The sequence below is a fragment of the Triticum urartu genome, chromosome 5A, assembly GCF_056163025.1.
Source record: "Triticum urartu cultivar PI428250 chromosome 5A, HENAU_Tu73, whole genome shotgun sequence".
Classification (NCBI taxonomy): domain Eukaryota; kingdom Viridiplantae; phylum Streptophyta; class Magnoliopsida; order Poales; family Poaceae; genus Triticum; species Triticum urartu.
The window spans coordinates 668164403-668177086 of NC_141877.1; the positions used below are offsets into that span (position 1 = coordinate 668164403).

Below are 12684 nucleotides of genomic sequence, written 5' to 3' on the forward strand. Positions count from 1 at the left end.
CTAGACCGTTATCCAAACCGGTTGTAAATATCCCGAGCTATCATCTCCCATCGGGTACACCCAGTAACCGAAGGCTCACTGGCTTCTGTAGGAGTGAAAGGACCACGTACAGATCCAAGTACTGGCCCTGTAAATAACCTGCAAAAATTTTATACGAGTTTGTCTGTGAAAATACATATCATTTTTGCAGTTCCATATAGCCCAAAGTAATGCACACACTCCTATCCGAATATGCCTCACAGTATTTGGCTCTACTTCATTTAGCAATGTCCCGAATAACGTGCGAATACTATTTGGAGGGGTGATATTAAAGGCTATATGAATTGAACGTCATAATAGTTTGGCAGCGGACAATCGAGAAAGAGGTGTTTAATAGTTTCATCTTGATCACAAAAGCAGCATCATTGACTACCGTCCAAACTACACTTTGCCAAGTTATCCTTAGTCAGAATCATCTCCTTGTGAACAAACCACAAGAAGACTTTGATTCTTAACGACACTTTAATCTTCCAAGTATGCATTTCAGAATCGGACCAGAGTCAATTAGGTCTACATACATAGATTTAACTAAGAAGATTCTGTTCGTAGTTAATCTTCAGTGAATAGTATCTGGCTCATCAGAGAGGTGAACGTCCAACAACCTCCGCACCAGATGTAGCCATGCGTCCCATCGGTCTCCTACTAAAGATCGTCAGAATTGAATGTTTAGAGGATTAGATTGTAATAGTGTAGCAACATAAGACTCCTTACGCTATACAATATTATACAAAGATGAATATTGTGTGGCTAGAGGTGCCTCCCCTAACCACGTATCCTCCCAGAATCTACTCGAATTACCGTTTCCAATGATGAATTTAGTCCTATGAAAGAAAGCCGCTTTCGTTCACATTAACCCCTTCGAGAAAGGTGAATCATTGGGGTCTAACGGAAACCTCGGCCAAGGTCTCAGATTGTAGGTACTTATTATGCAAAATCTATACTCACGTGCCTTCAGTCTCAACAGAAAGTTTGTACAACCATTTACTGAGCAGGCATCTATTCTTTACCTCTAAGTTCGAGCCCACCCTAGTCCTTCGGTCTATAGATGATATCCCACTTAGTAAGGCTCTCTTTATCTCATCGCATTGCCAAAAGAATCGTGAACGATAGAAATCTAACATTTTCCATACCATTATGGGGACTTTAAAGAAAGACTAGAGGAACATCGGCATACTCGTGAACATCTTCTTCTTGTCTTGGATCTTGTACTTTCGATGGTGCATTTTTTCCCCCAAATATTATTGATGGTAAGACTAATATCAGAGGTACATGTAATATTATCACATATATGGTGTCACTACTAAAGAATGACCCTTTTTTGACCCCCTCCATTAATGGGCCCATTTTGACCCGTTCGAGGAAGGGGTCATCGTTGGCGGGTCACCAAATGCCCATCGCATGAGACTGCAGAGGCAACCAAGTGAGAAAGGCTATGGGAAGCACGAAAAGTTAAGCCTCACTATGATAGTTACTTGGACGATTTGGAACGGAGCAGATGTGTGTGTATTCGAAGGTATTTCAGCGCTGCCAACAATTATCCTTGCAAAGATTAAAAATGAGGCGGCAACATTGGTCAAGGCTGGAGCAAAGGATTTGAGAAACATTATGTCGGAAGAGTACCCCATTCTATTAATTTAGCGTTTCGTTGTTGGCCTGTCTTTGTTTTTGGTTGCCCTTGTTCTAACTCTCCCTTAATTAATGAAATGATACAAATAGATTGCCTGCGTTTTTAAAAAGGTTCAGAGCTAGCACAGTTGTCACATCCCTCTACATCAGCCCACTCTAGAGAGGGTCTCTGCTTACCTTTTTCTCGGCCATCTTTGTACGACGTGATTCGTGTCTTGACATGGAGTGTTTGAGCGTGTTCAGCTCTCAGTAATATATCACTTAAAATTACATCGCAAGAGAATATCATACACTTGCATGTTTTTTGCATTTTCATCAAAACACTATGAAACTATAAAAAACACTCGATAGAATATTATGTACTCACTCTTCAAGAAAACAAGATTGCTAATAACCAAAAAACGTAATTGCCAGTTTAGACCTCTATGTTCTTCATCAACGTCGAGTGATCTTCATAGTTTTGTGAGAATAAATTTCCTCTCGTTCTTTTGTCAGTGGGCCAAGAGGTTAGAGAGTTTTCTGTCGCAGATTCGAGTATTCGGATCTGATGAGTTTATGTTGCCGTATCAAGATTTATTTTGTTGGTTTGGTTCTTTGTGGAGGTGAAATATTTTATCGACGCCATAGTGAAGATATAAGTGATTTGATGACCTGCACTTCTAGGGGATCATCCTCGCCCCAAGTACATTCATTGATCAAGGCTTTCCATTTTTTAGATGGGCGACTCAAGACGCTTTCAAAAACCATTATTGCCAATGGTCGTGCGGGTGAAAGACTGACAACATCGTTGCTCCAGTCTAATTACAACATCTTTACTGAAATCTTTGGTGTATTTCTTCGAGCTGAGATTGATACCGCGAAGAATGTGTTTACAAGAGATTTCATTGTAATTCTTAGTGACATGAATTACTTTGTGTTTTCTTGGATCTTAGGTCAAAATAAGTGTATTTGTAATTGTTATGGGTACGAATAAAGTTACATGTGTTTTAAAAAAAATCTCAACAGAATGTATGTATGAGGATGTCAGAAGTCGGAACATCTTGTGCATGGTTACATGCTACAACACTATTCCTTAGATAAACTAGTTGTGTAGAACTTCGTCCTTTTTTCAGAACCTTGTATTTGTAATGCGACAAATGAACTAATGCTTTGTAATCTAAAGTAAATCATACCCTGTCCTATGAAATTTAAAGTGAATCTACACTTCATGAATAGAAAAAGAAACATAAAAGTATACAAGCATGTGCGAGAAAACAAAACTGAACAACTTATCACTTGCCTCATATGGCATCTAACTAATCGAGTGGTTCGAATAACTTTGCTCCAAAGGATAACTGTGTGTCTCTGGATGAGTTCAGGATTGAGAATGTTCCTCAACTAACTGCAGTGGAGAATGATATTTTGGCTGCTCCCTTTACTGAGAAAGAAGTGTTTGAGGCCATATCGCAGATGAAAAATAATAAGGCTCCCGGCTCGGATGGATTTCCGGCTGAATTTTATAAGAAGTGTTGGCATATTATTAAGGGGGGTCTGTTGCCTTTGTTCAATGATCTATTCTCTGGACAGCTTCAGCTTTTTCAACTGAATTTTGGAACGATAACCCTGCTTCCTAAGAAAACAGAGGCTGTGAGAATTGAGCAATTCAGGCCCATCTGTCTTCTTAATGTTAGTTTCCAAATTTTTACCAAGGTCGGGACTAATAGGCTCACATAGATTGCGCATGATGTGGTGCAGCCTACCCAAACTGCTTTTATGCCGGACAGGAACATCCTCGAAGGGGTCGTGGTCCTTCATGAAACGCTCCATGAGATTCACATGAAAAAATGAGATAGAGTTGTTTTCAAGGTGGATTTCGAGAAAGCGTATGATAAATTCAAATGGCCTTTCCTTCAATAGGCCTTACACATGAAGGGTTTTGATGAAGCTTGGCGACGCTAGGTAGAATCTTTCACGCAAAAAGGGAGTGTTGGAATTAAAGTGAATGACGACATAGGTCATTATTTCCAGACACACAAGGGCCTGAGACAAGGTGATCCAATGTCTCCTATTCTGTTCAACATTGTGGTTGACATGTTGGCAATTCTAATAGGAAGGGCAAATGAGGCCGGTCAGGTGGGTGGCTTGGTGCCTCATCTAGTTGATGGTAGTGTGTCCATCTTACAGTACGCTGATGACACAATCATCTTTATAGAGCACGACTTGGCAAAAGCGATAAATATGAAGCTGGTGTTATGCTTATTTGAACAATTGACCGGATTGAAGATCAATTTTCATAAAAGCGAGTTGTTCTGCTTTGGTAGAGCCAATGAGGAACAAGAGGCCTATAGGCAATTGTTTGGATGTGAATTGGGGGCATTACCTTTCACGTACTTAGGTATACCCATTCACCATCGTAAGCTGACAAACAGAGAATGGAAGTGCATTGAGGATCGGTTTGAGAAGAAACTGAGTTGCTGGAAGGGAAAACTCATGTCATATGGATGCCGACTGATTCTTATTAATTCGGTGCTCACGAGTATGCCTATGTTTCTCTTATCTTTCTTTGAAGTCCCAGTTGGTGTTAGGAAAAGGCTGGACTTCTATCGATCCCGGTTCTTCTGGCAGAGCGATGAACTAAACAGAAAATACTGACTCGCCAAATGGGATATCATCTGTCAACCAAAGGACCAGGGGGGCCTTGGTATCGAGAATCTTGAAGTCAAGAACAGATGTCTTCTCAGTAAGTGGCTGTATAAACTATCAGTTGAGACTGATGCCACGTGGGCGCAGATTCTCCGTAGTAAGTATCTGCAGTCCAAGACGTTGTCCCAGGCGACAGCGAGACCGACGGACTCGCCGTTTTGGAAGGGGCTTATGAGAGTCAAAGCTGTCTTCTTTAATAGAACAAAGTTTATAGTCGGTAGTGGAAACATCACTCGCTTCTGGGAGGATACCTGGCTTGGTGAAACGGCGTTGGCGCTTCAGTATCCGTCCCTATATCGTATTGTTCAACGTCGTGATGCTCTTGTTGCAACGATTATGCAGTCCATTCCCCTCAATATTCAGTTTAGGAGGGCGCTTGTTGGTGACCGGTGGGAAGCATGGCTTCATTTGGTGAGTAGACTGATGGAGGTTCAGCTATCTCATCAGCCCGTTCAATTGTGTTGGAAGCTCACTAGGTCTGGAGAGTTCACAGTTAAGTCGATGTATATCGATGTCATTAACTCTAGTGTCATTCCTAGTTCCAAAGAGGTTTGGAAAGTCAAAGTTCCTTTGAAAATTAAAATATTTATGTGGTTTGTACATAAACAAGTCATTTTAACAAAGGATAATTTGGTTAAGCGCAACTGGACAGGATCTACTAGGTGTAGTTTTTGTGATCGGGACGAAACTATCAAGCACCTCTTTTTTAACTGCCGGTCGGCAAGAGTTTTGTGGCACACGATGCATATTGCCTTTAACATTACTCCTTCGAATTCAGTCAGTATGTTATTTGGAACGTGGCTTGTTGGGATAGAGTCCGAAACAGCTAGACATATTCGTGTAGGAGTATGTGCTTTGTTGTGGGCAATTTGAAATTGCAGAAATGATTTGGCTTTTAATAGAACAACAAATATTCATTTTTTGCAGGTTTTATTCCGAGCTACTACGCTGATTTCGTATGTGGTCGTTACTCACTCCGACGGAGGCCAGGGCGCGTTTGGTTACTGGATCTGTCCGGTGGGAGATGGTAGCGCGGGATATCTTTAACCGGTTTGAATGGCGGTCATGTAATAGGATAGACAATTAGTTTACCTATCTTTGTTATGCCAGCCGGTTGTGGCTTTTGGGCCTTTTGTTTCTTGGCGTTGTGGCTCTTTGTGAGCTTGCCAATATTTTGTTTTCAGACTATAAGACCTTGTGGAACTTCTTTATTTATATATAAACGTGGCCGTATGCATCGTTTTGATGCAGAGGCCGGGAAGTCCCCCCTTTTCGAAAAAAAACAATGATGACAAAGTCAACCTTTTGTTCAAGCCCAAACTGTGCAATAAAGCTGCAATGGTTGATATATTATTTACCAGGGGAATCCACAAAGGTGAGCTGCTGCACACAATGTATGCTCACTCAGGATTCACAAAGGGACTAAGAGAGTGGGTGAGTTATAAAAAAAACAAAGGAGGGTGAGTGAGGTGGACGATGAAGTTAAATATTAGAACTACTCCAAAATAGTGGGGTTCCAAAATTAGAGGCCTCTTTGATTCAAAGGATTTTCATAGAAATTTGAAGGATTGTGATCCTTAAGATTTTTTTTCCTACATTGGTTGTTCGGTTTGTATGATTGAATTCTAAAGGAATTTTTCCTAATGATTCCCTTGTACTACATTTCAGAGAAATTTTAGCATCTAATCAAACATCTTGGAAAAATCATTTGTTTTTCTTGTGAAACAATCAAACCAATCAAAACCATATAGGATTCATACGGTCATAACAAATGCAATCCTATGTATTTTCTCTTTCTGTATTTTTTAATCCTGCAAATCAAACAGTATTGGCCATAGTGTACTCCTATAGTAAGTTTGGCATCCATTTTGGTCCAACAAAATAGTGATGTGGTCAACGACGATGTGATGTCGGAGTAGGATCTCGCTGTGTGATATCTATTACTCCCTCAGTAAACTAATATAAGATGTTTTCAATCACTAATTTAGTGATCTAAAACGTCTTATATTAGTTTATAGATGGAGTAGTTTATACCCTCCACTTGGCGAATCAGTTTATCACCAGTCTCGCTGTCGACAACTAGTGCTGCTCATGCACGTGAGCATATATTGGGTTTAGGCACCGCTGTCTGATCCACTTGACCACCGTTTGCAGCTGCAGCGGTGACTTTGCATGTTACGTTGGATCGTTGTTTTGGTCCTGCATGGAATGATGGCCATTGGCCGGGGTATATAGAACCATGCAGATTAGTACTAATCATAGTAATTAAGGAGTATATCCACTAGTATCTGAGTATCTGACATTCACTTGGCCACGTTATCGTTTATCCCAAACGGGCTACGCACTCAGCCAACATTACAATCACTGTGGCTAAACTACACTCCTTCAATTCCATAATTTAGTGCATATGGTTTTTCTTTTTTAAATCAAGTTTTACGAACTTTTACCAAGTTTATTGAAAAAACCGCCTACATCTAGAATACCTAATATCTATCATAGTGACCTATAATAGCAAAGATCTTTTTTGCTCTGGACTGAACGCCAATCTTTTATTCACGAAAATTTGTATACTAGTGCAAAACAAAGTCAAGTTTATTCTAAAAAACCTTCTGAACTATTTTATGATTTTTTTATTTTTCCTCATATAGGGTGTAGATACAATCAGGAACCAAGGGATATTTCCCTGCTACTCCATTTTTTCCATAATGTAGTGCGTGTAGATTTTTTGAAAAGTTAAACCGGACAAACTTTGACAAGAAAAGTATTTATATGTGAAAATATAAGTGATGATTTTTCGATGATATGCATTTGGTATTTTAAATGTTCACATTTTACCTATAAACAAATTCAAAGTTTATAATGTTTGATTTTTTGAAAAATCTATACACACTACATTATGAGATGGGGGAAGTATAATTAACTGAATTATTAGACTAACCGCATCAAGATCGGATCACATCACATGTATCCTATCCCCGTCGGTCGAGGATACTCTCCTCCAATCAAAATATCGCCCCAACGCACGCGCGTGTCCCACGCTGTGAGGAATGCGAACCCGCCAATGTCACCAACCCCCTCCCTCTTTTGTTTTGTCAGTTAATTTGCCTCAAACTCACACTCACGCACACACCGTGTAGCTAGGATCGATCGATGCAGCTTCCCTTCTCCTCCCTTCCTATTTAACAAGCTAGCCAGCCCACGCTCTTTGCACCTCAGCAAGGGAAGCACCACTACACACGCTAGAAAAGGCGATGGCTACGACGACGACACTCCTCCTCGCCGCCGCGGCTCTCTTGGTGGCCTCCTGCAGCGCGTGGGAGGCCAACATCCGCATGCCGACCTCGCTGGACGAGGCCGTGGTGGCGCCGCTGATCCATGCGCTGCGGCCGCTGCTGGGCTCCGGCAAGCACGCCGGAGTGGCGTGCGACAGCTGGGTGCTGGGCGTGGAGGCGCACAACGTGCGGGACTGGAAGACGGTGCCCGCTAGCTGCGAGGGCTACGTCGGCCACTACATGCTCGGCAGCCACTACCGCCGGGACTCCAAGGTCGTCGTCGACCAGGCCATCGCCTACGTCGACTCCCTCAAGCTCGCCGGCAACGGCAAGGAGGCGTGGGTCTTCGACATTGACGAGACAACCCTCTCCAACCTCCCCTACTACGCCAAGCACGGCTTCGGGTACGTTTACGTAGACACTTTTCTATGCTACGTGTGTTCATCATGTACTCCTACTTGCTATTTATTGCAGGTGCATTTGAGCAGGGACTTGCACTGATCTTTTCATTCAGATGAAGTAAAACTCTGACCACACTTCTCTCAAAAAAAGTCAACTCACTAGCTAGAAAGCACCAGTATCATAAGATCTCTACTAAATGAAAGTGGGAAAACAAATGAAACTAGAAGTGGAAATAAAAATGCATATGTTAGACATCATTACGGTCACCTCCAATTAATCAGTCATTGAGACCGCCAACAAAACAAGAGCAAAACATACTCCATCCTTTTCATAATGTAATGCATATAGATTTTTTTAAGAAGTCAAATCTCATCATAAGAGATGTAGTTTCATATTTTATATATCAGGTATTCTAGATAAATAGTTTGCTCGATAAATTTGGTCAAAATTTGTAAAGTTTAACTTTTCAAAAAATTCTATATACACTACATTTTGAAACGGAGGGAGTACCATTACTACTAGAGTCAGAGATAAAGATGTGATGTGATGGGCATGTGATTACCCGAGTAGAACCGTACCTGTTGTCCACGTGGCTACTTTATCGAACGGTTTATTTTTCAACCGTCGTTATCAACTGATTACTAGCTATAATTATGTTATCAAAGTTGAGTTTAGACGGATAATACTTATAATTATGTGAATATCTAACAAATCGAGGGGTTTGAGTATCTTTGCTTCACCACATGTGACGAAGCTAACCTTTTGTGTTGAAAGCCGAAACTCTGCAATAAGGCTTATTTTTCCGGGTAAAACATGCATTACTCAACTCAAAAGATCAGTACAGTCGATCGCTGCAATGGTAAACTATTTTATCAAAGGAATCAACAAATAAGCTGAACTCTCACGAGTCACAAGGAGGGTGAGCGAGGTGCACGATGAGATTAAATACATACAAGTTGTGAGTAAGTTTGACTCTTATTCTTGGTCCACAAAAACAGTGTCGGAGTTGGATCTCGCGGTGTGATATTAATTAATTAATTTAGACCCCCACATGGCCAACTTCATTATTTATCATCAGTCACGTTCGTCCACAACTACGTAGAGCATTGGGTTTAGGTACATGTTTCGGATTGCATAATTACTTTTTTTAACTGGTATGCATGAGTACTACACTAGCTGATATGGTTGAATCTGCCATTAATCTATCTTCATATACACATACGTGCGCAGAGCTACACCGTTCAACGCGACGAGCTTCGACGCATATGTGCGGGAGGGGAGCGCGCCGTCACTGCCGGAGACGAAGAGGCTGTACAACAAGCTGCTCTCGGTCGGTGTCAAGCCGGTGTTCCTCACCGGCCGGACCGAGGACAAAAGGGCCATCACCGTCACCAACCTCGGCCGCCAGGGCATCTCCGGGTGGATGAACCTGCTGCTGAAGCAGCCCGGCTTCAAGGGCTCTGCAGTGACCTACAAGTCCGGCGAGAGGCAGAAGCTGCGGGATGCCGGGTACGTCATCATCGGTAACATCAGCGACCAATGGAGCGACATCCTTGGCGCGCCTGAGGGCGCCCGCACTTTCAAGCTGCCCGACCCCATGTACTACATCGGCTAGGCCACTCCGGCTTGGGCATGCCGCCATTGAGTTCTCGAATAAGCTGGACGCTCTTAGTTATATGCATGTTTAGTCAATAATCCCTCCCCAGTTGTTGCTTGGTTCATTTCCATTGTTGAGAACTTGAGATTAATTGCCATTATAGGATGTGTTCATGGAGAAGTTGCATGTTGCTTAATCTATGGATCCACGGTCCACTATTTTTCTTCTTGCGAGAAATTCATGGGCTATTCTTGTTTGATGTGTTCTTCTTCTTAAACTTTGCTCTTGTATTGATGATGGTGTAATATTACTAAATATTATTGATGGTGCAACTAATATCAGAGGTACATAATATTGTCACATATCTGGTGTCACTACTGAAGAATGGCACTTGCTTTAACCCCTTCATTAATGGGTCAATTTTGACCCGTTCAAGGAAGGGATCATTGTTGGCGGTCACCAGACGCCCATCAGTGAAGCCTGGAGAGGAAACCAAGGAATGGTGGTCTAAACAGGTGTCCAACATGCATGAACATTAGAGCATCTCCAACGCATATAAATCGTTCTCTGGGGGCGAGCCGGCGATACAATCGGCGCTGGGGGCGGTTTTGCGCCCATTCGTCGCCCCCAGGCGCCGAAATTGGCCCACTTTTCGGTCAATTTTCGGCGAATAAAGGGCCCATATGGTCGAGAATAGACGCATATTCGGCATGGTTCGCCGTGGCTCGGCGTTGAATTATGAACATAAATATTTTTTTATCACATAGTTCATCACAGAAAAATCAAATAGTTCAACAAAATAGTACAACAACAAATAGTTCAATACAAATTATATAGTTCAACAAATAAAAACTCATATTTCATTACACGTCGCGCCCGGCGTCGCCCTTGAGCCTCCATAGGTGCTCCAGCAGATCATGCTGCAGCTGATGATGCACCTGTGGGTCTCAGATCTCCTAACGCATACTGAGGTAGGCTGTCCAGGTTGGCCGGTGCCTGTAGTATGGTTCAGTGTCAAACACTGGGTCTTCTTACTCGCTTTCGATGATCATGTTGTGCAAGATGACACAACAAGTCATGATCTCCCACATTTGATCTTTCAACCAGGTCTGAGCGGGGTACCGGACAACAGCAAATCGAGATTGGAGCACACCAAATGCCCGCTCGACATCCTTCCTGCAAGCCTCCTGAATCTTCGTAAACCAGGCGTTCCTGCCTCCTGGCACAGGGTTTGAGATGGTCTTCACAAATGTCGACCATCTCGGATAGATGCCATCAGCTAGATAGTACCCCTTGTTCTAGTGCCGCCCATTGATCTCGAAGTTCACCGGAGGAGAATGACCTTCAACAAGCTTGGCAAAGACAGGAGAGCACTGCAGCATGTTGATGTCATTGTGAGTTCCTGGCATACCAAAGAAGGAGTGCCAAATTCAGAGGTCCTGTGTGGCCACCGCCTCAAGTACCACACTGCAACCGCCTTTGGCGCCTTTGTACATGCCCTACCAAGAAAATGGGCAATTTTTCCATTTCCAATGCATGCAGTCGATGCTTCCAAGTATCCTAGGAAATCCTCTTGCTGCATTCTATGCTAGGATCCGAGCAGTGTCTTCTGCATTGGGTGTTCTCAACTATTGCGGTCCAAACACTGCCACCACTGTCTGACAGAACTTGTAGAAACACTCTATGCTGGTGGACTTGGCCATGCGCCCATAGTCGTCGAGTGAATCACCGGGAGCTCCGCATGCAAGCATCCTCATCGCTGCCGTGCACTTCTGGATCGAGGTGAATCCAAGTTTGCCGGTGCAATCCATCTTGCACTTGAAGTAGTTGTAGAACTCCCGGATGGAATTCACAATCCTGAGGAAGAGCTTTCGGCTCATCCGATAACGGCGCCGAAATGTTTTGTCGCCGTGAAGTGTAGCATCGGCGAAGTAGTCGGAGTAGAGCATGCAGTAGCCTTTGAGACGATGCCGGTTCTTTGCTTTCACCCGCCCCGGCGCCGAGCCACCTCGCCGTGGCTTTTCATTGCTCGCCAGCAGATGGGCGAGGGTGGTGAGCACTGCTACCTCTTGAGCACTGCGTTGGATTTCCCCAAAGAGGAAGGGATGATGCAGCAAAGTAGCGTAAGTATTTCCCTCAGTTTTTGAGAACCAAGGTATCAATCCAGTAGGAGGCTACGCTCGAGTCCCTTGTACCTACACAAAACAATAGCTCAACGCAACCAACGCGCTTAGGGGTTGTCAATCCCTTCATGGTCACTTACGAAAGTGAGATCTGATAGAGATGATAAATAATGTTTTTGGTATTTTTGGTATAGAGATGCAAAGTAAAAACTAAAAAGTAAAAGGCAAAGTAAAAGCAAAGCAATAATAAAGTGATGGAGATTGATATGATGAGAAAGAGACCCGGGGGCCATAGGTTTCACTAGTGGCTTCTCTCAAGAGCATAAGTATTCTACGGTGGGTGAACAAATTACTGTTGACAGAATTGAGCATAGTTATGAGAATATCTAGGTATGATCATGTATATAGGCATCACGTCCGAGACAAGTAGACCGAAACGATTCTGCATCTACTACTATTACTCCACTCATCGACCGCTATCCAGCATGCATCTAGAGTATTAAGTTAAAAACAGAGTAACGTCTTAAGAAAGATGACATGATGTAGAGGGATAGTTTCATGCAATATGATAAAAAAACCATCTTGTTATCCTCGATGGCAACAATACAATACGTGCCTTGCTGCCCCTTCTGTCACTGGGAAAGGACACCGCAAGATTGAACCCAAAGCTAAGCACTTCTCCCATGGCAAGAACAACCAATCTAGTAGGCCAAACCAAATTGATAATTCGAAGAGACTTGCAAAGATAACCAATCATACATAAAAGAATTCAACAAAGATTCAAATATTATTCATATATAGACTTGATCATAAACCCACAATTCATCGGTCTCAACAAACACACCGCAAAAAGAAGATTACATCGAATAGATCTCCACGAGAGAGGGGGAGAACATTGTATTGAGATCCAAAAAGAGAGAAGAAGCCATCTAGCTACTAACTA

General features: G+C 42.7%; 1 protein-coding gene across 1 annotated transcript; it reads left to right on the forward strand.

Annotated features, from left to right (window-relative positions):
• Nucleotides 1-7483: 7483 nt before the first annotated feature.
• On the forward strand, nt 7484-9877 carry LOC125511514 (stem 28 kDa glycoprotein). The gene is made up of 2 exons (XM_048676904.2): nt 7484-8023; nt 9252-9877. Exons 1-2 carry the CDS (start codon nt 7599-7601, stop codon nt 9634-9636), a joined length of 810 nt encoding a protein of 269 aa, XP_048532861.2. The 5' UTR covers nt 7484-7598; the 3' UTR covers nt 9637-9877.
• The last annotated feature ends 2807 nt before the right edge of the window (nt 9878-12684 follow it).

Coding starts and splice junctions, on each gene's coding strand:
- LOC125511514 (XM_048676904.2), top strand. CDS start 7,599: ATGGCTACGACGACGACACTCCTCCTCGCCGCCGCGGCTCTCTTGGTG. Junction 8,024..9,251: donor TACGCCAAGCACGGCTTCGG/GTACGTTTACGT, acceptor ATACGTGCGCAG/AGCTACACCGTTCAACGCGA.